This window comes from Dendrobates tinctorius, unplaced genomic scaffold (genome assembly GCF_039654945.1).
Source record: "Dendrobates tinctorius isolate UK_male_01 unplaced genomic scaffold, ASM3965494v1 ptg000060l, whole genome shotgun sequence".
Classification (NCBI taxonomy): Eukaryota; Metazoa; Chordata; class Amphibia; order Anura; family Dendrobatidae; genus Dendrobates; species Dendrobates tinctorius.
The window spans coordinates 17,392,189-17,417,942 of NW_027361728.1; the positions used below are offsets into that span (position 1 = coordinate 17,392,189).

At 42.5% G+C, this 25,754-nt stretch overlaps 1 protein-coding gene across 6 annotated transcripts in view; it reads right to left on the reverse strand.

Annotated features, from left to right (window-relative positions):
- Positions 1-25,754, reverse strand: part of ATP11B (ATPase phospholipid transporting 11B (putative)) — a 198,816-nt gene that overhangs the window by 43,814 nt on the left and 129,248 nt on the right. For all 6 annotated transcript variants that reach the window (XM_073578764.1, XM_073578767.1, XM_073578763.1 and 3 more), the window contains exons 18-24: positions 14,408-14,589; positions 13,954-14,157; positions 13,476-13,629; positions 13,284-13,386; positions 12,936-13,081; positions 7,976-8,035; positions 4,423-4,550 (exon numbers count right to left, since the gene is read on the reverse strand). In XM_073578764.1, the coding sequence (XP_073434865.1) occupies positions 4,423-4,550; positions 7,976-8,035; positions 12,936-13,081; positions 13,284-13,386; positions 13,476-13,629; positions 13,954-14,157; positions 14,408-14,589 (977 nt within the window). The remainder of the gene's footprint in view (positions 1-4,422; positions 4,551-7,975; positions 8,036-12,935; positions 13,082-13,283; positions 13,387-13,475; positions 13,630-13,953; positions 14,158-14,407; positions 14,590-25,754) is intronic.

A 25,754-nucleotide genomic window follows, 5' to 3' on the forward strand; every position in this document is an offset into this window, starting at 1 on the left:
TATTAGAATATGACATATTTAAGACGGTCTACTATTAAAGCTGGCCATGCACATTAGATAGTTGGTGCCAGGATGAAGCTTCAGCCAATTTGCTTGGCTGGTCGCCATGTCTGCTGTGTCTCCCATACAGGAGTGCTCGCTTGACTGAGTGCTACTGTGTCCTCTGTGAGAAAATGACTGACCGACATCTCTGCCGGTGGCTCATCTCCAAGTATCAAAATTCCCATTGAAGCTGTGTGCAAAGACATGAGGAGATTTATCATTAACACTGTGCAACACCATTTTGGAATATGCACAGTAGTTAAAGGTGTAACCAGGACTATATTCATGTTTCAATGTGGGCCTAAGAACTTCCAGGCAGGTAGTTGCTAACTACCTGTCAATTCTTGCCGGCGCGGATCTCTGTCGGCACAGAGCCGTCAGACCGCTCTTGAAGGTGATTCTGCGGCTTCCGCTGAAGTCGCGTCAACAGAGCAGCAGCTTCTCTTCCGCTCTGCTCTGTTGACAATGAATAACTGCGGGAAGCTTGCTGTCAATCAGTAAGATGTTGATAGTAAAGAACAGGGATGAGCGGACGTGTGGAAATTCGAGTTCTGGTACCCAACCCAAACTTTAATAGAAGTTCGGTTAGGGTTCCAGAACTGTACCTGAATCAGAAACCAAACTCCATTGAAAACAATGGAGATCTGAATTTTGGATCTGGAAAAAAAAACCACTTCCAGGAGAAGTCCATGTTCGATGTTTAGCATATAACACCAACTGTCTGGTGTGAACCACAAAATTTTAAGTTCGGATTTGCTCATCTCTAGTTACGACCCGTTGTCAGAGCAGCACAAAATGGAAAAACTGCTATGTTGACAGTCTTGGATAACCACATGCAGAGGTATAATCACCCAGCACATAAGATGCATATGCTTTACGCAATTAGACATAACATGAGAGATGACACACTGTACATGGCATGTGATTTTGGAGTGGATTCAGCGCCGAAATTCCACACCAATCCTTATAAAATGCTTTCATGTCACAGCATTTTTTAGCAATTCCCAGAAAAAATGCCACAGTTTTAGTAACCCCCTCGCCCCCTCTTATCAAGCAGCAGTTTTTGGAAAATTAATCCAGCAGAAATTTTTTGCATATTGCTGAAACTGCTTACAGCGGCTCACATAGGTCAGCCACAATGGGCAAGTTCTCTAAATGTGGGCTACGAGTGTTCTTTGACTACAGTGCATGTTTATTAAAATTAGTTTTATTCCCCAAAAACACTGAGTCAAAATGTTTGTTGCATTTTTTCACTTTCTTGTTGCTTTTTATGGCTGAGAAAGCACTGCAAAAATGCTGACAGAATTGACATATTGCAGATTTCAAAAACGCTGCAGTACTCAAATTCAGCCAGGAAAAAAAAACAAAAAAAAAAACAAACGTGCAGGAGATTTCGGAAATCTTATAGCATTTGCTGGAACTGTAAAAAAGCAGGTTTTTAACCCCTTAATGGCAGGGCCAATTTTGATCTTCATGACCCAGCCAAATTTTACAGTGTCACATTATGAGGTTTTAACGCTGGAACGCTTCAACGGATCTCACTGATTCTGAGACTGTTTTTTGTGACATATTGGCAGAGAATATGGGAAGCAAGATGTGCCACAGTCCGCGCTGCTGAATCCACAAAATCACCTGGGATGCAAGATGTAGTAACAAGTACTTCTTTATTCCTTCCACAAAGTACTTCTTTATTCCTTCCTACGCGTTTCGGCGCCCTTCCTGGCACCTTCCTCAGGGATCCGAGTTTCCTCAGGGATCAGTTTTTCCACTTTGGAGTGGTCGGTGGAGGTCCTGCAGCAGCTGATACTGTGTTATGTCTTCAAGCCAGTTGTGGGTCACACAACTGGAATAGGTGAGTGGAACTGCATTACACCACTCACATCGTAGTGTCACTAGTGATAGGGCACTATTGCGCCTCTTGTTCCCCCACCCTTTTTGTATTTTGTGACATATTGTACTTTATGATAGTGGTAACATTTCTTCAACATGACTTTGACAGTTTTCAAATTTTAATTCTTATGCCTTTAAATCAGAGTTATGTCACACAAAATAGTTAATAAATAACATTTCCCACATGTCTACTTTACATCAGCACAATTTTGGAAACATTTTGTTGTTAGGAAGTTATAAGGATTAAAAGTTGACCAGTGTTTTTTATTTTTTCCAACTAAATTTACAAAACCATTTTTTTAGGGACACCACATCACATTTGAAGTGAGTTTGAGGGGCCTATATGACAGAAAACACCCTAAAGTGACACCATTCTAAAAACTGCACCCCTCAAGGTACTCAAAACCACATTCAAGAAGTTTATTAACCCTTCAGGTGCTTCATAGGAACTGAGGCAGTGTGGATGGAAACAACTGAACATTTAATTTCTTTCACAAAAAAATTACTTTAGACCCAACCTTTTTTTAATCTTCGAAAGGGTAACAGGAGAAAATGGACCGCAAAATTTGTTGTGCGATTTCTCCTGGATGCACAGATACCTTATTCATGGGGAAATCATCTTGGAAGGGAAGGCGCGGCATTTGACTTGATTGTAAAATTTGCTGGAATAATTAGCAGATGCCATGTCGCGTTTGGAGATCCCCTGATGTGCCTACCAGTGGAAACCCCTCACAACTGACCCCATTTTGGAAACCACACCCCTCAAGGATTTTATCCAGGGGTATAGTAAGTATTTTGAACCCACAGGTACGACACAGAATTTGATAACAATCGGTCATCATATTGAATATGTCGTCATTAGTGTTGAGCACAAGTGCTCCAGTTTGCATCAGGTATGCAACAAATATTGCTGATGCTTGAGTGACATGCTCAAGACCCTTCCCCGCATGTAAAAAAAAATACATGGGGATCTGCAGTATTCCGTGCATACCCGAGCACCTGATGCAAACTTGAGTAGCGAGCACTTGCGCTCAAGACTAGCAGTCATAGCATTATTTTTACTTTTGAACACCACCCTCCCCCAATTCGAATCCCAACCCAGCCCTAACCCCAACCCTAACTGCAAAGAATGGAAATTTTTTTTATAATTTTTATCTAACTAAGGGGGTGACAAAGGGGGCTTGACTTAATATTTTTTAAATTTTGATCACTCAGTGATCAAAAGGAACCAATAGGAAAAACTTCCTATTGATGCTGCGTAACAGCCCGGCAGATTCAGGTGGGTACACTGCGCATGCGCACACCGTTTTTTGTCCCAGGAAGATGACGTCAGGCTGGGGGACTGCTCAGGAGGGACTGGGAGATGGCGGAGGTACCGGTGGGTCTCTGGGGGCATAATTTCTCTCTCCTCTGACATGTATATCTATGGATGACGTACTGTTATGAGGAGATCTGTGGATGAAAAACTTATGAGGGGAATCTATGGATGACACACTGTTACAGGGAGGAGAACATCTGTGAATTACAAACCTACTGGGGGGTCTCTATGGATGACTCACTTATGGGGAGGAGATCTCTTGATGCCAAACTTATGGGGGGGACTTATGGATGATGCACTGTTATGGGGAGAAGGTCTGTGGATGCCAAACTTATTGCGGGGGGGGGGTCTCTATGGATGACTCACTGTTCTGGGGGTATCAGTGAATGACCTTGCTATTGATATATCTGTGGCTGACATGCTAAGAGAATACTGACACTAAGGAGGGGTGGGGAGAAAGGTATTTGTATCTTAATAAAATTTTTCTCCTAGTAAGATGCTTGCCTGTCTAATAACAGAAATAAGAGCACACATGTACTGTAATGTTTTTTTTCCCCACTGTTATTTAGAGAGGCAGGCTGACCTATTAAAGAAAGATGCGGTAGCAGAACAGTGTAGTTTTCTTGACAAAAGGAGAGCCTATCTCTACCTACTGTAAAGTAAGCTTCTGGAACTGCAGTCTGATCATGCAGGGAGCTTCTGACAGCTGGATACAACCAAATGCTGCCTCCTAGAGTATCCCTTTGGACCCCCCATCCACAATCTATCACTCTGCTGACAGCCACTTGAGATAAAGATTAGAACCCCCATTGCAGGCAGGCACTGACCTCACTCCTAGGCAAAGCAGCTATCAGTCCTGTCCTCACTCCTCTCTCTGCCAGGAGAGGCACCACAGCGGACTGACACAATAGACAGAGAAATACTCTCCGATGTTGTAAATCACCTGCACTACATAAAACTCATTCAGCACTCCCCAGCACACTGACAAACAGCAGAAATGCTATGTTTGAAAATAGGACAAGTCTCGAGTCCCACATGATGTGTGTATGGATCAATGACAGCACACACATGAATGGGTGAATGGAGTCTTAATTACAGAACAAGCACATTTCCATTAAATAGCCTTCAAACTGTAAAGCATTTTTCAATGTTTTTATTAATAAGCAACTCACCTATAGAGACCAGGTTTGGTGTGTAACACATGTGGATGCACATGTTGTTCAAACAGACTGTACATCAGAATAGGTAAAGAAGTGAAACAAATATTGTACAAAGTCAGATACACACTGTCATACAGTGTCTGTAAAGGAAACAAGAAATTAGAACTGTGCTAGTAACATGCATGGATGAGAAAAGGCTACCAAAGAGCGACAACAGATTACAAGGTACCGGTCATGTTAAAAAAAAAAAAAAAAAACTCAATTAACCTGCAGATATGTGGATGATCAGGTTAATAGCCTTTTGAATCTGCCCGGCACTGAGCGCCCCGATGTTATGAAGGAAATAACTTTATTCCACCAGGCAGTCTTGGACTTTCAGGGATGGGGCGTCTGAGGCTGCCGGGAAGAATAAAGTTAATTTCATCCCAGCAACGGAGGTCTCAGTGCAAGTGCCAGGCAGCTTCACAACACTAGCAACCTTATCTGCAGGTTAATAACATTTTTTTTGTTTTCCCTTTAAAAAGGAATCTGTCAGTAGGTTCAACCCTTCTAAGCAGTCTATAGGCATGTAGATTATAGAAAACAGAATAAAATGATACCTTGATATCTAAGATCTGATATTTTACAGAGAAATTAATATTTTTGATACTCACCGTAAAATCTGTTTCTGAATAGTCTTCATCGGAGGACACAGAGAACCAAGGGATGTCTAAAGCTGTCCCTAACATGGTTACCACCAAATTGACTTCTCTTGCTCCAGCCGAAAACTGTTTCCTGAAAAATCTTCCTACCAAGACTTGCATCTAAAGAAGCAAAGGTGTGGACCCTGTAAAATAGCTGGTTTACTGAGTTGCACTACCAATGCATGGTGACAAACCTCCCACCGTAGAGTGCGCATTAAACCTAAAAGGAGGCACCCTGGCCTTCACCTTATGTAATTGGCCATTGTAATCTATCGAGCAATAGTTGCCTTAGGCCAGGTTCACATAGCGTTAACCAGCCCTATCAACACATAGCGTTGACGGGCTGCGTTAACGCTATAGCATAACGCTAGCGGTGACATGCTATACCACTAGCGCTGATGAATCATCAGCGCTAGCTGTGATGGAGCCTCAGACGCTGCAGGCTGCGTCCGAGGCTCCATCAGTGCTTAACGGCACATCGCGAACGTGTGCCGCTTAACGGCATGTTGCAATGCACCACATAATGGTAGTTTATGGCAGCGTTAACGGACTGCGTTACACCGCGTTATACCGCGGTGTAAGGCTACTTTCACACTAGCTTTTTTTGCGCTGCGTTGCGTGCGCAGTGCAAATGCATACAAAAAACGCATAAGCGTTTTGTATGCGTTTGCTTATTTTTTGCGCATGCCTCTTAGCCAATTTTACTCTTAAAAACGCATGCGTTTTTAAACGTCAGCGTTTCTGTAGACTATAATGTGCTTTTTTGCGCATTTCGTGCGCATGCGTTTTTGAAACAGGTTGGGCGCACAGAAAATGCAACAGGGTACGTCCGTTGCGCATAGGCGCACACTGCAAAAAAACTCATACAAATGCTTGACAATACGCACCCATGTTAAACATAGGGGCGCATTGCGCATGTATGCGCACGCAGCGCAAAAAAACGCTAGTGTGAAACCAGCCTAACGCAGTCCCTTAAGGCCAAGTGCACACGTACCGGAACTCTCGCGGAAATTACCGCGAGAATTCCGGAATTCCAGTCCGCGGGAAAATCGCGTAATTAGCTTGCAAAATGCTAGCGTTTTCCAAGCGATCTGTAGCATCGCTTGGAGAACTGATTGACAGGTTGGTCACACTCGTCAAACACAGTGTTTGACGTGTGAGACCAACTTTTTACTACTGAGGCTGCTTATGCGGCATCAGTAGTAAAAGATAGAATGTAAAAAAAATAAAAAATGGTGTTATTCTTACCCTCCGACGTCCCGCGCATCCGTTCCCAGTAGTCCTTTGCGAAAATGCCCGCGATAACGTCAGTTCTCGCGGGAACGCGACGTCTCGCGGTAATTCGCGATGACGTTGCGAGAATTACCGCGAGACTTCGCGATCCCGCGAGATCGGACGCCATCGCGGGCATTTTCGCAAAGGACTACTGGGAACGGGAGCGTGGAGAGAGGCGGGAAGGCTGCGCGGGACGTCGGAGGGTAAGAATAACAATATTTTTTATTTTAAATTCTATTTTTTACAGGGATATGGTACCCAAAGCCCGGAGGACAGTCTCCTCTCCTCCGGACCGTGGGTACCATCCGCCATTGTTCTGCTTACTTTCCGCATGGTGTGCACAGCCACATGCGGGAAATAAGCGGAACAATGCATTCCTATGGGTGCGGGATCGCCGCGATTCCGCAAAATAATGAGCATGCTGCGGTTTTTACCGCAAAGCGATTCCGCCGCGGTAAAAACCGCAGCATTGCGGAATCCCATAGGAATGCATGGGATGCTTATTTTTCGCGTTTTCGCGGCAAAATCGTGCGGTTAAAACTGCCGCGGAAACGCGAAAAAAACGCCACGTGTGAACTCAGCCTTAGCGGACTGCCATAGCGCAGTGAGAACCCAGCCTTAGAGGTGGCCAGGTCCATGCGAAGGGAGTTTGGCATGACAAACAAGGAATAAGATCGTTTAAATGGGATGGTGGCTGATAAATAATGTACAGCCGTGACAACATCTAATTTGTGCAGAGCCTTCTCGATCGGATGAGAAGGAACAGGACAAAAGGAAGGTAATACAATGTTCTTGTTTAGGTCGAAAGCCTAAACCTCCTTGGGGAGGAAGGAACAGGTGTCAACACTAACTTATCCTGGTGCAGGAAAAGAAAAGGAGCTGGACAAGAAACAGCAGCAAGCGCCGATAATCTAATAGAGGTAGCTATAAGGAAAGCTACCTTACAATCCAGATAACGAGCAGAAATCTATCTGAAGGGCTGAAGTGTTGGAGACTAAAGAGCCTCCAAGACCAGATTAAGTTCCAAAGGATCAAGGTAAACAGCGTGGTCTAGTGTGCGCTACCCCAGAAGAAAGGTCCAAACCTGAGGTCTAGAGGCCACATCTCTCTGAAATTAGTTGAGAGAACTAAGCACCAACCCTTACTGCAAGAAGGAAAGCAGTTCAGGCACAGAAAAGGACATTGGCGAAATTGCAGTAGACTCACCCCAGCAAAAGTAGGTCTTCCAAGAGCGGTCATAAATGCACAGCGAGGAGGGCTTCCGTGCCCAGATCATGGTTTGGATGACCGATTCTGACTGCTTTCAGAATCGCGACAGGGAGATCTTTATTAGGCCCAAAGATCTTAACAGCTTATTTACATATTAAGAAAAACGTGAATTCCTCTGGAATAAAATATCAGATCACAGATATCTAGGTATCAGCTTATTCAACTTGCTATGACCTTTATGTACATATAGACGGCTTTGGAGAGTTTCTCCTCCTACTAATGGATACAATTAAATAATAAACTGTAATAATTAGCTTAAAAAGTATTTAGGTTGTGTAATATTTTATGTTATAACTTGAAGTGTCAACTGAAAATTAGAATTTTAATAGGGAACTTACTTGCTGAGAAAATAAACAAAAGAATTGATACAAAAATTGTGGCGTGATAAAACACACATTCTGAAAGAGAAAAATGACACTGTTAACTAAAAGTAATACAAATTGAATTCAATTAAGAAAAAACACATAAAGTACCCCAAAAAACATAGTACAAATGTTTGAAGTCATTTAGTCAGTGCAGATAGACTACGAACAGCCATTAACAACGGACCACTGTGATTAGTCCTTTCTATGCTGGGTTCGGTGCTAAGCTGCCACTGACAGCAGTTGGTACAGATGCAACTAGAAACACACTGGTCATTTAAGAAGGAATGTTTCAGCAGAAAATAACTGAGTAAATCAGGTTTTTTATGACAAATATATTTCCTTCATTGTTTTTTTTTAAATTTTAATGAGTAAACGTCATTTTAATTTTTATTGAATAAATCATAATAAAAACTACACATGAAATTATCAAAATATTGTAATAAACCTACTGCTCTTTTTTTCCTCCTGGACGGATGGTTCATTTTAGAAATTCTAAATTTTGTATTTTATTTCACTTGCTTATATAGCGACAATAATTTCCACAGCACTTTACAGACATCATCACTACTAGGGAATTTACAATGTGAGCCACGTCTGTTTTTGGAGTGTGGGAGGAAACTGGAGAACCCAGGGGAAACCCACGCAAACATGGGGAGAACATACAAACTACTTGCTGATGTTTGCCTTGGTGGGATTTGAACCCAGGTACCAAGTGCTGCAAAGCTGCAGTGCTAACCAATGAGCCACAGTGCTGCCAATAAGTCATAAGTACAATCTGTTTTGAGTTACTGAGATTAGAGATGACATTTGGTATTAAGATTTTACATATCTTATGAGCAGCAACCACCTTCTCCTATTTTGATAATGTAAAAATCTGTCTTCACTCAACACATATTTTACTTGTGAATTGTCTCTTCAGAGAATAGGACTTGAACTCTAGTGTCAACTATTACAAGTAACAATCCTACAAGTCAATATCGACCCTTCACGACCTTGGGGGTTTTCAGTTTTTGCATTTTTGTCTCTTCTCAGAGCCATAACTTTTATTTTTAGGTTAATATGGCCATGTGAGGGCTTTTTTTTATGGCAGGACAGGTTGTATTTTTTGAACTACATCATTGGTTTTCCCATATCGTGTTCTGGAAAATGGGAAAAAAATTCAAAGTGCAGTGAAATTGGAAAATAAAAGTGCAATTCCCCAATTTTTTTTCACCATGCGCACTAAATGCTAAAACTGACCTGCCATTATGATTCTCCAGGTCAGTACGTGTTCACAGATACCAAACATGTCTATGTTATGTTTTATTTAAGTGGTGGAAAAAAAATATGCCATTTTTCGAAACTTGTAGCATCTATCAAGATCTGAGGCTGGGTGAGGGCTTATTTTTTGAATGCCGAGCTGTTTTATTGATACTATTTTGATGTAGATGAGATGTTTTGATCGCCCGTTATTGCAATGTTGCGGAAAAAACATAATTCTGGAGTTTAGATTGTTTTTCAAATTACGCCAGTTACCAAATGGATTAATTCTATATATATTTGGATAGATCAGGCGTTTCTGAACGCAATGATACCAAATATGTGTATTTTTTTTAATGGTTTATATTTTGAATGGAGCAATTTTTTTTCACAGAAATAATTGGAATAGTCAAGAGTTATATAAAATATGCATGAGGCAAAAGTGCTTAACACTAATTAAACATCCTGGAATATAAAAGTATAATATAAATGGAATTCTACAAATAATAAACAGATCCTATGCATAGACACTCACCCACCAACAACCCGACCTATGTTTCACTAATGCTTCACTATCATTATAACTAATAAAAGATTTATACTGCTTATATTGAATTGCTCCCTAGCACTAATTCTTCATTGATTTTCCTGTGCTATTTATTGTATACAAAGGCATCATTGAACTTCTGCCTATAATAAAACTGAGAATCATGAAAAGTGCAAGCTTTTTTTTTTTTTTTTTTTTTTTTTTTCAAATATGTGGAGACACCAAGGTCCCCTTCGCTGCCAACTTGGTAATCTCCTATGATGTTCAGTCACATGTTGAGCTTTAAAGGAGTCAAGATTTTCACTATACGGTAACGTGGTATTGCAATGTATAGTATAAGTGATCAGACCGTTGCATGTTCTTATCCCTTAGGCTACTTTTACACTTACCACTGTTTTTGCAGCTCATTATTGCGACCCGTTATTGCAGGCTGTATCGCCGCGATTTTTATGGTCTGCCGCAATAACGGGTCGCAAAAAAGCTTGCAGATCGCCGTTCCAATACTACTGAAATAGTATTGGGGAAAAAAAGGCGCTCCATAAAACCGGAAGTCACGGTGCGCCATGAAAAGTGCAAGTTTTTTTTTTTGTTTTTTTTTTAAATATGTGGAGACACCAAGGTCCCCTTCGCTGCCAACTTGGTAATCTCCTATGACGTTCAGTCACATGTTGAGCTTTAAAGGAGTCAAGATTTTCACTATACGGTAACGTGGTATTGCAATGTATAGTATAAGTGATCAGACCATTGCATGTTCATATCCCTTAGGCTACTTTTACACTTACCACTGTTTTTGCAGCCCGTTATTGCGACCCGTTATTGCAGGCTGTCTGCCGCAATAACGGGTCGCAAAAAAGCTTGCAGATCGCCGTTCCAATACTATTGAAATAGTATTGGGAAAAAAAAGGCGCTCCATAAAACCGGAAGTCACGGTGCGCCGCAAAAACAAACTTCCGTTTGTTTTTGCGGCCCCACTGATTTGCAATGGGGGCCATGTCCATACGCCGTATAAAATATCGAGCAGGCTCAATCTTTTATCACGGCCACAAATATGGCCCTCACGGCTGTACGGCAGACTGCGCACCATGGAATTTTTGAGGGCTGATTTTGTGGCCCCATAAAAATGTATTGGGGCCGCAAAATCGGCCAGCAAAAACACGGTAAATGTAAAAGCAGCCTTAAGGTGACTAAAAAAATAAGAGCAGAAAATAAAAATGAAATCTAACAAAATTAATTCTAAAATACAAAATATATATGAATCATGCTTTTTTACCACTTAAAAAATGGAATAAATAAGAATAACCATATTTGGTATCAGTGCGTCCTTAAAAGTTCGGTCCATTGAAATGTAAAGTTAATTGACCCATACAGTAAATCAGTAAATGTAGTAAAGACAAAAGAAAAAAATTTGAACTTAAGAATATTTTTTTGGGGGCACCACACTTTAAAAAAAACAAGAAGAAGCAACTAAAACTTTGTGTTTACCACAAAATGGTATTAATAAAACAGTCAGCTCTCTCCACAAAAAAAAAAAGCCACAACTCCATTGATGGAAAAATAAAGCATTATGGGTTTTGGAAAACGACTACACTTATCAATCTTTTTTAATGCAAGTTTGCTTTTGTCATAACCGGACTGACAATGAACACCAGAAAAAGAAAACCAAAAAAACTATACTGTAGTGCACTTTTTTCACTATTTCATCCTACTTAGAATTTTTTCACCGTTTTTCAGTACATTGTATGGTAAAATAAATATTGTCCTTGAAAGCTACAAACTTGTTCTGCAACAAGCTGTCAAATGGCAGCAAAATAAAATAAAGTTAAGACTTGAAAGAAGGGGAGGAAAAATCAAAAGAGCAAAAATGAACAATTGCTTTGGCGTTAAGAGGTTAAAGGGGATTTCAGGGCAAATAGCAAAGTTCCCCAGGGGCTTGAAGTTGTGAAAAAAAATTATAAAAATTTATCTATGAAACTTCTTGATAAGTGCTGTCTTCAGTTGGTTTGGCTGATACTACATTAAGTGGATTCCTTAGACTCTAATGCTCTCTGATGCTTAATGTGTGCTGAAGCCATGCTAATAATAAATGCAGAAAGAGATGCCACTGTTCCACCAGTAGCAGAACCACTGTGACCTGTGATTGGCAGCAGTGGTCAGTTGACTTTAGTCATGTGATGTTTTTCTGAGGATGTGCTGCCAATATCACCTGACCACCGCAGCCAATCACAAACCTTAGCAGTCCTGCTGCTGGTGGAAGGGTCATGTACCTCTTCCTGTGCACCACAGAGCAGCCTGCACTGGATCCAGGTGGGTACCTGTAGGTATCACTTATTTTATTATTTTTTTCAAAACACATGAGGAACATTTCTCTTTGTCCGAACAATAGCTTTGACATAAAAACCTGATTTAAACAATAGGCAATTTAAAGGGAACCTGTCACATTGTCTCTGTTCATGTACATCGGACTGCACTCGGATCTGCACTGCCCCATAATATAACATTTGGCCAAGTGCCATCCTATAAAACATCGGATAGCACTTGGCTATGTTATACGCTCGTGTGAGCGAGCACTTACAATGCTTCTTAGTCACCTTACTGAACGTGCTTGGGCATGCATAGAGATACCCCTCAAACCACACAATACACACTGATCGGACCGGACTGCACCGCCCTGTAGATAAGCCCTGAAAGGCAGTGGCCGTATCTTATATCGGCCAAAACTGCTGACAGGTTCCCTTTAATCTGCAGGTAACTAGCATTACAATGCTTCCTAGCCGCTTTACTGAAGGTACATCAACCTGGAGAAAATGAACTAGTATCTTAGTGGCTGTATCTTATAATCGGCCAAAACGGTTGACAGGTTCACTTTAAGGTTCCAGCAGGGCAAGGAAAATGTTTAAACATAACTTTTAATAGTTACCCTAAAAGGTAACTGCTGAAACCTCATTGTACCTTTTGGGAAGGTTTATTGTGATCAGTTACATTTACTGTATTCTTGCTGGCATTTACCTGCAGATTAACCTTCTATCTACACGTGAATAGTGTTTTCCAAGAAGACAGTTTCCATTTATGTTAAGTGCTTTTATGCTAACCACATACCCCCAATCAACTTGAATGACAAAATGTGGGAAGGAGTTCAGATTTATATACCTTATAAAAAAAGTACTGTACAAGAGTTGCTATTCTAATGTAGTAATAGTGACCATGCACCAAAAGGAGCTTGGAGAGGAATTTAAATCTTGCAATTGCATAGTCGCTGTTCCTTACAGCTTGTCTTCCTTCTTTACCCATAATACCTGGGGAAAAAAACAAACAAAATGAATGACGATTGATACATTTGCACAGGTAGCTGTGTACATATATATTTGAGCTAACAAAGTATTTCAGGCATGAAATCTGCTACGTGTAAATTCCGAAACTGTAATTATATAATTCAACTTTGAAAAGGAAACAAAATTCAGATGGAACTCTACAACCCACAAAAGAAATCAAACTCACCTATGCCAACATGAGCTTCTTGTATCATGCTTACATCATTTGCACCATCACCAACAGCAAGTGTGATGGGCTTCTCAGGAGAGATTTTTAATAACCTTACTACCTAAAATCAGAAAAATATGTAATCAAGTTACAAAAAAAGTGTCTACTGCAAAATGCCTTACATAAATTATGAGAAAATTGAAAAGATACCTTTGCTTTTTGTAATGGTGCCATTCGACAGCACAGCACTGCAGAACAGTTTTTAGATACTTCCATGAATAGTTTTTCATGTTCCCTGAGCGCAAGAGAGAGGCTAGCACCATCAACAACTAGCCCGTGTTGAATCACATGATCTTCTTTCAGTCTAAAGACAGAAATAATGAAAAAAAAAAATATTTGAATTTTCAATGAAAGATTAAATTGAAATAAAAAACAAAGTGTAACTGCACTTTCTGTAAATTTTTGACATGTCAGATGTTTTAATTCATTGGTAGTGGTGGTGCCAAGTCCCCCACTGTCACTAAAACCAGAGAAGCAGAAGGGCTGAGAAGTCTTTGAGAAGAGCAGCAATTGCCAGAGCGCTTCTGCTCTAAACTAACCCAGTTTACCTATGCACAGGATTCATTGATAACTTTAGACAACCAAAAAGACAGAGTAACCGTATTAAAAGTGCTGTTTTTTCACTTACCGCCTGTCAAGCTGTCGTAGCTGCTCAGCACATTCATGGTCTGATTTTTGTTGAACAAGTTCTAAAATATTCATAGTTCTGTGAAAATGTCCACAGGACAAGCTGACACTGACGGCTGTCTCATGTTTGTCTCCTGTCAGCACCCACACTTTTATTCCTGCCAACCGCAGGGCTTCAATTGTTTCCTGGACCTTATCCTGGAGCCTAGAAGCAGATTTCAAAGAGAAACTTTACATGCAAAAGAAAAAAAAAATGAAAAAACAACAAAAAGGAAAACTGTGCAGAGAAATGGGCTTTTGCTGGATACAGTATAACAACTACTTCTGTCTCTGATCTGTCTATTTTAGAATTCTTTGATCACACAACATACTGCATATGCCAAACTTTTGGATCAATATGAGGAGGGAGCTTGCTATAAGCACATCCTTGATAATTGCCACATAAGTGTTCTTACTTGTCTTCAACACCAGTTGCTCCCAATACCTCCAGGTCTCTTTCAATTAGGTCAAATACATTACTCAGGCATTCTTCTCTTTGATGTAATGCTGTACGGGCTGAATGAAGATTTTGGTTTATTTCTTGATACTCTTCTGGAGTGAATTTTCTATAGGCCATACACAATGTACGAAGTCCTTTCTAGAACAAGAATGTACAAACCCAATCAGAATAAAAAGTTAAGTTTGGCTGCAAAACACAAAAACATGTAATATTACATGTTACGGTGCAAAAGTTTTAGGCAGGTGTGGTAAAGGCAAAAAAAATGCGGTAAAGTCAAAATACTTTAAAAATGTACGTGTTAATAGTTTATTTTTCACAAACGTGTACAATTATACACAGAACTCAGCAGTGAGATTGTTTCAAGCATCTTGGACACTAACCACAGATGATCTGTGGACCCCTCGAGTAATCCCAGACAGACTCGATGTTGAGATGAGGGCTCTGTGGGGGCCATATTACTAACAGGAATCATTGTTCTTCCTTCTGCTGAAGACAGTTTTTAACTAGAGATAGGTGAACCCAAACAGTAAAGTTTATGGTCCGTACTGAAAACCTACTGTTCGGGCATGGACTTCTTTGGTACCCAGAACAGCGGGTGTTTCCCAAGCTGTCATCTGCCTGACAGCAAGATTATTACCACCAGTCACAGTGGTGTGGCTCTCACGCTGTCAGATGACAGCGTGAGCTAGCAATTGTGATCGGCGGTAAAAGTTTACCTCCGGGCCAGGCGTCTGCTGATGGGAGTATTCGTGCCATCAGTCTACGCCTGCTGTTGCTAATAACAGTTAGGCGGCTGATGGGAGTATTTATCAGCCGATGCTTGCGCTATAAACAAATAAAAAAAAATGGGGTGGGGGTCTCTTCTATTTCTGATGACAAGCATGACAAAACTGACAGCTCGGGCTACAACCCTCAGCTGTCAGCTTTATATCATGGTTGGTTAGCAAGAACAGAGGGGTCCCCACTTCATTGTTTTTTCTTTTCATTATTTAAATACATAATTAACAAAAAACAGCGTGTGGTCCCTCCCATGTTTGACAACCAGTCAAGCTAAATCAGACAGCAGGGGGCTGGTATTCTCAGGCTAGTAAGGGGCCATGGATATTGCCCCCAGCCTAAAAATAGCAGTCCACAGCTGCCCCTGAAGAGGTGCATCTATTGGATGTGCCAATTCTGTCACCTTTCCTGACTTTTCCCACTTGCCCTGTGGCAGGTGGGGGTTAATATTTGTGGGGTTGGTGTCAGCTGTTTTTTGGCCGCTGCTATAAAGCCAATTAGTGACAAAATGTACATAATAAACACAGCAAGAATAAAGTCCTTTATTTATAAATGAAAATACACACCAAAAAAACTACCATATCCCTTACCTGTCCAACATACAATCCCACACCGTAATCCATGTCTGCGAGAAGTGGTTTTCAACCTGGACGGTGCCACAATGTGACCGTCCAGGCCAAAAACCACAGCAGCGAGGTTACCGCAGGTCACTGAAGCTGCGTTCCCAGCTCACTTCACTAGGAGCTGGGCCCCTGAACTGCAGTGACCTCAGTGAGTTTACTACAGTTCACAGTGAGAAATTTACTATAATGAGGCAGCAGAGTTACTCTATACTCCATCTGGCCTCTGTTCAGAAGTGTTGTCCTTTTCAGAGGTGCACAAAACTGTGGACAACCGCGATTTTATGCACGCTAAAAAAAAAAAATACCGACACCACTGGATCATATGCCAGACAGCATCCACGATGCCTTCATCTGACTTATTGTAGGAGATCTTCCGCCGCTGCCATATGAATCATGTATTTTCAGGGATTTACATGAAAATCCCACTGTAAGCGATCAGAGTAGAATGCAGGATAAACGTGACCTGAGCTTTACGGCAATGATTGGGAAGCAGACTGAACAAAACAGCAGCAGGTCAAGAATTTGTTTTATTTTTTATGCCATTCCTTGTGCGGTATAAGTGATTAGAGTCTAGACTACTATCTTCATGTCACTACGATTACAGCGATACCAGAATTATAGCTTTTTTATGTTTGGCTGCTGTCACACACTAAAAGACGCTTTTTTTTGCAAAATAAAGTTTTTGCATCACAATATTTTGATAGCTATAATTTTTCCGGACTACTGCAGACAGTCATGTAAGGGCTTGTTTTTTGCAGAAGAGTTAACGTTTATATTGAAACCATTTTTGGCAACAACGCAGAACGATCAAAAAACAGCAATTCAGGAATTATCTTTTTTTTTAATGCTGATCACCGTGTGGTAAAATTGATAAGACAGCTCTACTTTTCGAGTCAGTATGATTACAGCATTACCACATCGTTTTATTCTGAGAGCTAAAACTTTTCTATTTTTGCGTTAATGGAGCTGTATGGCGGCTTGCTTTTTTGAGGGAAAAAGATGACGTTTTCAGAGATACCATTAATAACATTCATCTTATTGTTCGCATTATATTCCACCTTCTGTCCAGCGGCATGATGAAAAAGTATATTTTTTGCTGCATTTTTCTGGTCTTCAACTGAAGGGTTAACTATTGTGACAGTTTTATAGGTCAGGTAGTTTTGGATGCGGCGATACCAAATGTGTGTACTTTATTTGCTTATTTTTGCTTTTTTTTTTTACATAAATATAGTCATTTATTACCGTAGTTTTTCCTTTTTTTCATGATTATTTTTTAAAAATATTTTTTTCATTTTTTTGGTACATCAACTTTCGCTGCACTAATCGCTGATCATTAGAGAAGCATCTCTCACACAGGGAGGAGGTGTGTTAGCCCCTGCTCTGAGCAGTAACTTACATAACACATACCTGGATGACTCCAGCGGACATCTTTCGGCCCTGGGTCACCATGGAGACAATCGCGTTGTTCCAATCGGAGTAGAGGCGGAGCTCCCTCCGTCTGCGATGCCAATTGATGTCGCTGTCAATATTGACAGAGGCATCAAAGGGCTTAAATACCTGTGATCGATGCCAAGACCGATTGTGGGCGTTCCTGCAGGGTGTTGGTTCTCGCGTTCAGCAGACACCTGTATTTGATTGCGTCTGCGCTCGGAGTGATCCTGCATGATCGTCACGCATGGCTGTTTGCAGGAATACACCTCCCTCAGTACCGTACATATACGACGGAAAATGTGAAGGGATTAAGGACACTGGCTGCATGCCTGTTGCAGAATAAATTTGGAGCCAGACACCTCCCTGATGATATTTGCATGATGGTTAAAAGGGAAGGTGCCATTAAAAAAAAAAAAAAAAAACTTTTTCAACATTTGAAAAAATTTAATGTATCAATGTTTTTTTTTTTTAATATAATTTGTTTTAATTAAGTAAAATATGAAAAAAACTTTTAAAAAGTTTGATATTTCCACTTTTAAACACTAGGGGGAGCAGCTTCTGAAATTTGCAATGAAAACCTTGTGTACAACTAGCTCACATTACCACTACAGTAAAAGTGGGAGGGAGCTGTTCACATGTGTGACATCACTCCTCTCCTCCCCTTCTGGGTGTTTGCAAAAGAATAAGAGAGGATAAAGTTTATGTCACTGTGCCGAGCAATTTTGCTTACTTGCCAGTATAACTTCGCAGTCACAGACAGTGTCACCGAGTACGGACGACAGCACTGATTCTGTTAACTAGTGCTTCTCACTGCATCAAAAGCGGAGGTTAGACACGTGGAGTGACACTCGTAGAGTAACACATGCTGGGATTAGACACAGGACTGAGTGTAGTGAATCACATGATGGGATTAGATACAGGGCTCTGTGCAGTGTACCACACAGGATGGGATTAAATACGAAGTATCTCATATGTAAAGTGTGACACCACTCTATCCACTTGTATACCCCCTGCTCCATCCACTTAGTGGTGGAAAGGGGGAATTAAGGTATGACCCTGCTTCATCCACTTCTGTGGGAGAAGTATTGTAATTTGTGAACCCGCTCTGTCCACTTCTATGGGAGTAGGGGTGTAATGTAATGGGCATTAAAAAAATTAAGATACATACACTTGGGTGTATCACGAATGATAGGATCAGATACTTATCTCTGAAGCGCACAACACATGATAGCATTAGATACCCTTCTAAGTATAGTACATCATCATCATCACCCCCCTTCCCCGCAGAGACCATCATGACCACCCCCTTTTCCACAAAGCCCCTTACCACCCCCTTCTCCGCTCAGCTCCTCATCATCACCTCCTTCTCCGCACAGCTCCTCATCATCACCTCCTCCTCCACACACAGCCCCTCATCATCACCTCCTTCTCTGTACAGCTCCTCATCATCACCTTCTCCTCCACACCACCCCTCATCACCTCCTTCTCTGTACAGCCCCTCATCATCACCCCCTTCTCCACACAGCCCCTCATCATCACCTCCTCCTCTGCACAGCTCCTCATCATCACCTTCTCCTCCACACCACCCCTCATCACCTCCTTCTCTGTACAGCCCCTCATCATCACCCCCTTCTCCACACAGCCCCTCATCATCACCTCCTCCTCTGCACAGCTCCTCATCATCACCTCCTCCTCCACACACAGCCCCTCATCATCACCTCCTTCTCCACACACAGCCCCTCATCATCACCCCCTTCTCCACACACAGCCCCTCATCACCTCCTCTTCTGCACAGAACCTCATCATCACCTCCTCTTCTGCACAGCCCCTCATCATCACCCCCTTCTCCACACAGCCCCTCATCATCACCACCTTCTCCGCACAGCTCCTCATCATCACCTCCTTCTCTGCACAGCCCCTTCATCATCACCTCCTTCTCCGCACAGCTCATCACCTCCTTCTCTGCACAGCTCATCATCACCTCCTCCTCCACACACAGCCCCTCATCATCACCTCCTCCTCCACACACAGCCCCTCATCATCACCTCCTCCTCCACACACAGCCCCTCATCATCACCTCCTTCTCTGTACAGCTCCTCATCATCACCTCCTCCTCCACACCGCCCCTCATCATCTCCTCCTTCTCTGTACAGCCCCTCATCATCACCCCCTTCTCCGCACAGCCCCTCATCATCACCTCCTTCTCTGTACAGCTCATCATCACCTCCTCCTCCACACCGCCCCTCATCATCTCCTCCTTCTCTGTACAGCCCCTCATCATCACCCCCTTCTCCGCACAGCCCCTCATCATCACCTCCTCCTCTGCACAGCCCCTCATCATCACCCCCTTCTCCACACAGCCCCTCATCATCACCTCCTCCTCCGCACAGCTCCTCATCATCACCTCCTTCTCCGCACAGCTCCTCATCATCACCTCCTTCTCCGCAAAGCTCCTCATCATCACCTCCTTCTCTGTACAGCCCCTCATCATCATCCCCTTCTAGGTACAGTGTCTCATCATCACTAACCTAATAAGCTTCCCCCAATTCCCTGTGCAACCCTCCAATATGCTGGCCCATATAGTAACATTATGTATGTCTCTTTGCCTCTAAAATACATCCTCAGGCCATTCTCACTTTGTCCCATGTGCTCATGCCTCATCTGATCACTGACAACCACAGCACACAGTGCTTCCTGTTATCGGGAATGCACTTGATAGGACACTGGCCCCTTCCCCTCACAGGAGCAGCTTCATTCTAGCCTCTACCCTCGCAGCTGTGGCTCCAAGTAAATGGCTCCCAGGGGGCATGCCCGTGTCACAGCTGGAGGCAGTAACAATGCAGGACATGCAGTTGAAGAGCGACTGCATACTCCTATGTACACAGGCTGCTGTATTTGAGGTGTGTCTCCTGCTCAGACACTTACACATCAGTAAATCCAAATGGCAGCTCCCAGTGACTGAGGAAAAAAATAGTAAATAAAAAACTGTTAAAGCGGTGGATTTAGGCTATGTGCCCACGTAGCGTTTTAAACCAGACACTAAAAACCGGACTCCTTCCCAGAAATCGCGCGTTTTTTTCTGCGCAATTTTACCGCGATTATGTTCGCGATTTTCGCATGCAAAATTCAAGCACTTTCCAAGCGATTTGAAGCATCGCTTGTAAAGTGATTGACAGGTTGGTCACACTCGTCAAACATAGTGCTTGACAAGTGTGACCAGCTTTTTACTATTGAGGCAGCCTATGCGGCATCAATAGTACAAGATAGAATGTTAAAAATGATAAAAAAAAAAAATAAAAAAATCGGGGTATATTTACCTTCCGACGACCCGCGCTGTCTCAGCGACGCTCCCGTTCCCAACGATGCCTTGCGAGACCTGTGATGACGTTGGTCTCACGTTGCTATAATGATCTCACGAGACCACTAGAGTAACGTGAGACAATGTCATCACAGGTCCTTGCCGCAAGGCATTACTGGGAACGCTGAGGCCCGGGAAGGCTGCGCGCGACGCCGGAAGGTAAATATACCCAGATTTTTTATTTATTCTTTTTTTTTTTTACAGGGGGATGGCACCCAGGGCCTGGAGGACAGTCTTCTCTCCTCCACACCGTGGGTACCATCCGCACATGAGACGCTTAACTTTGCGCATAGCCACATGCGGGAAGTAAGCGGTTCTCATACATTCCTATGGGTGCGGAATCGCGGCAATTCTTCGCTATTCCGCAAAAAGAATGAGCATGCTGCGATTTTTTTTTCGCGATGTGATTCCGCCGCGGAAAAAAGCGCAGCATTAGCACAGCATGTGCGGAATGCCATAGAAATGCATGGGGTGCGTTCTGTACGAGTTTTTTTAAACGTTTTTGCATCGTTTTCGCGCCGAAAATCGCAGCAAAAACGCTTAAAAATCGCATCGTGGGCACACAGCCTTAAAGTTGTATTAAAATAACTGTTGATTCTAAAATCAATTAATACAGAAACAAAGTGTAGCATCTTCCCCTCAAGTATCTGCCCATATTTCTCAGCATTGAGGACACCATAAATCCTGACCAAATCTCCAGCTGTATTTGCGGAAATGCAGACCCACACTTGCAACAAACCTCCACTATGTTTCATTGTGAAATGCAGACACTCATAATTGAGCCACTCCAGAGCCTTTTTAGCATGTTGTCTGTTGTAGGGCAAAAATGCGATGAGAATTGACTTGCTGCAGATTATTTTCTGCACCAAATCTGCAAGTCAAAAATACTCAACGTGTGTACGACACTTCAGGATTTTCATTCACTTTCCTGGCTTCAGATTTTGTTAACAAATCCACAAGGAAAAAAACGCAATGTGTGCACACAGCCTAAGCCAGGCGGGTTAACCAGAACTATTGTCTGGACTTGTTGCTTTATGATTTACTTTATACAGGAAAAGAGCTGTATTTGAGTTTCCTTTTGATGTGGTTTATGAGGACTGAAATAAACCAGCTGGATTTTAAACAGTAAGGTTTCCTGTGATACTTAGATCGCTCCCAAGAGAGTAGTATTGCTAAAATATATGAAAAATATCTACCTGGCCTAATGCAGCTGGTGTATTTACTTTGAAATCAGAATGCCAGTGTCAGACCACTTTGTTCTTTGGGTCAGTACTATTAGAGCAATACCAGATTTGTATAGCCATTTTCATTATTTGGCACTTTTGCACACTAAAAATTAAGATTTTTGGTACTCACTGTAAAATCTCTTGCTCGTACGCTTTATTGGGAGACACAGGAACTATGGACTAGTCTGCTGCCACCTGGTGTCTGATACCAACAATACATCTTAACATTAAAATTCAACTCCTCCTCGGCCAACTATGTTTCGCCCGCTAGCACCAGGGCTGTGGAGTCGGTAAGCCAAACCTGCGACTCAGACTCCTCAATTTCCCTTACACCGACTCCGAATCCAACTCCCACACATATTGCTTATATTTAAGTGAAAAATTTATTGTAGTACAATGTGAACCTCAGACATTTAATCATTTTTATGATCCAATAATCAAGATATTTAGATAGAACAGAATATATATTGGTGTACTACCCGGTTTTCATTCTTTTTGGTACAGATACGATATGGATAGACAGATATGGATAAATGGATAGAGCAGATTTCTAATCTGCTTTTGCTAATGAAAACATTATCTATGAGCTCAAAAACCTTTCAGGTGATGCAGTTTTTTAAAAAGATGATCAGCTTTTGCAGCTGAAAAACGTATCCTCAAAAAACACAGGAAAAACGCTGTGTGTGAATGTAGCCTTAGATCAGGAATATAACAGCCATTTATAGGACATTTCATAACTTTCCCAAACTCCTATGAAAAAATATTCAGCACATCCTGCATTGAATTACTATACCCAATTTATTATATATTTTAGGAGTCGGAGTCGGTCCATTTTATACTGACTCCAACTCCGACTCCACCAAAATGAGCACCGACTCCGACTCCACGACTCCGACTCCACAGCCCTGGCTAGCACCAGACCTCCTCAGTTAATTAGTAAGCGGTAAGAAAAGCAAAAACAACTAAAGCATGAAGACATTAACTAAAAAGCATAACCACGTCTAAAGAAGAAAACAACTAAAATTAATCCCGGACTAGGCAACCAAAGGTGGACGTAGTGTTCCCCAATGAAGAATACCAGAAAGATGTTACAGAGGAGTACCAAAAATCATTATTTCTTAGTCGCTTAACTGGGGGACATGGGAACCATGGGACGTCGTAAAGCTGTCCTTGGGGTGGGAATAGCAAACATATATTATACTATTACCACGGAAGTATGTGCTCTTGCTTAGGTTGCTGCCTGCTGCACCTTCCTGCCAAGACCTGCATGTGATGCTGCAAAAGTATGGACCCTGTAAAACTTAGAAAAGGTATTAACAATGACCAAGTAGCTGCTTTAAAGAGTTGCAAGACAAATGCCTGGTGAAGTATGGCCCAAGAGGCCACCACATTTAGCGTAGATAGAGCCCTAACCCTGAATGGGGGATATCTGGCCCCTACTCAATATGCTTTGATAATGGGCGATCGAATCTGGCGAGCAATGGTCGCCTTAGAAATGGCTAGGCCTTTGTGAGGACCTCCCGGAATGACAAACAAGAAAAGTGAACGCTGGAATGGCGTTTGGCAGTCGAGTATCGCTGCACCCCTCTGACGACTTTCAGCTAGGGCAATGCTCTCTCAATAGGAAGAGAGGGCGAAGGGCAGAAGGAAGGTAAGACAATGTCATCATTATAAGGTAGAAATCCAAGACCACCTTAGGAAGAAAAGATGGAAGCCAGTGCAGGATGAAGTAAGGAATGCGATAAAAAAAGGCAGCCAGCTTCGAAACCCACCTGATGGAGCTAAAATCTATAAAGGACAGTCGAGTTTATAGGAGACGGACTGCGAGATGTCCAATTGGCTCAAAGAGGGTGGGGACTGAAAAATATCCATACAAGATCGAGATTCCAAGGATCGATGGGTGGCTGATATGGCAGCCTAGCATGTGCCACTCCCTGGAGAAAAGCCTAGACCCATGGCTTAGAAGCCAGATAACTTTGAAATAAAATTTTTGAGGCGGACACATGACCCTTGAGAGAGCCAAGGGCAAGTCACGACTCCAGGCCAGAATACAAAAAGGAGAGAAGCACAGGGAAATAGAAACACATTGGAGCAAAGTTGCTGAATTCACACCAATGAAAAGTAGGCTTTCCAAGTGCGATGGTAGATACACAATGAGGAGGGCTTTCATGCCTTAATCATAGGCTGAAGAAAAGGATCCAACAGTACTCAAACCCTCAGAATTTCACCTTCAAGAGACATGCCGTTAAACTAAGTGATTGTAAATTCTAATGGAAGAGAGGACCCTGAAAAAGAAGATCTGGGAGGTCCGGGAGAGCTAAAGGGACGTCTGCCAAGAAGTTGATCACGTCCTCATACCAGGGTAACCCTTTGTTCTGATGTCCTTCAGAACCCTGAGTAGCAGGGCAGAGGTGGCAACAAGAATGAGAGGGTGAACTGAAACTAAGGGGTTCCCTACGTGTCGACTGCAACCGTCAAAGCATCTCAGCACATGGCCACAAATATGAACACCTTGTGGTTTACCCTAAACGCCATTAGATTGATGTCTGGAGTGCCCCACCGAAGACTGATCTACTGAAGACCTCCAGATAAAGTAACCATTCTCCTGTGGATAACCCATAACGGCTTAAAAAAATCTGCAGCCCAATTGTCCACTTAGGGTATATGAATTGTCGAGATCTCTGTCTTCAGTCAAATCCAAGATCCTTGCAACCAGTGCCATGGCGGATCAACTCGGAGTTCCGCCCTGATGGATGATATAAGCCACTGCGGTGGTATTGTAGGACTGAATCTGCACAAGTAAAACAGAGCAGGTGGTGCTAATAAAGAAGTGACAGGAGGAGACTAAGATTTTCAGTACGTTGATTGAGAATTGCCTCTCCCATCTCTTCCATGAGCCCTGAACAGAGAAATGACGAAGGACTGCTCACCATCCAAGGAGATTGGAGTACATCATCAGAACCTGTTGCTAAATGGGGAGAAAGGAGCGACCATAGTATAACAGGGGCAATGTTAACCACTGTCCGAGAGACTGATGGATAGAAGATGGTAACCGAACAGGTCGATCCAGAGTGCACCAACGTCTCCCAATAAGATAGAAGGGTATTCTGCCTTGGCCTTGACCTGAGGGGGAATCTTCTCTGTTCGCCTCAATGTCCAGATGCCGACTAGAGAGCATATCTTTTCTCCTCTGGGACTCTCGCCTGGACTGTGTCGAATATCATCCTCAGAAAACGTAGCTGTTGCACCAGAAACAGAGAGGACTTTGCCCTGTTTGAAAATCCACCTAAAGGGAGTGTCCAAGACAATCTGGAGTCGGAGTCGGTGCTCATTTTGGTGGAGTCGGAGTTGGACAATCTGTAGGCTCTTCAAGTTCTTTGAATAAGAAAGAGCCTTAATGAGAAAGTAGTCCAAGTAAGGGATCACTACAATCCCTCCAGTCAAAAACAGTGCAATAACTGGGGCCAAGACCTTTGTAAAAACTCTGGACACTGTGGCCTATCCAAAGTGAAGGGCAACAAGCTGAAAATGATCTTGGTTGACTGCAAAAGTTGGGAAACCTCTGTTGAGCCAGAGTGAAATATGAACAGAAGTATCCTGAAAGTACACTAAAGACAAACTCTCTGGGACAACCCCTTCTCATACCCCAAGCTTGGCCCTGATAAAATGAAAAAGTTTATACTCATCTACGGTACAGGCACTGTTCTCGCGGTGTTGGCACTTGCTCTCCCCGGGGCTCCTGTGCAGTTTTTGCGATACGTGACCCCGGCGCCCAATCAGCGCTGGTGTTGCTGTTCCCACCTTCTGTCGAATTGAACATGAATACGAAGTCCGGGTTGCAGCTGATCTCTGACTTTCTCTTTATGCTCAATTTGTACAGAGGCGGGG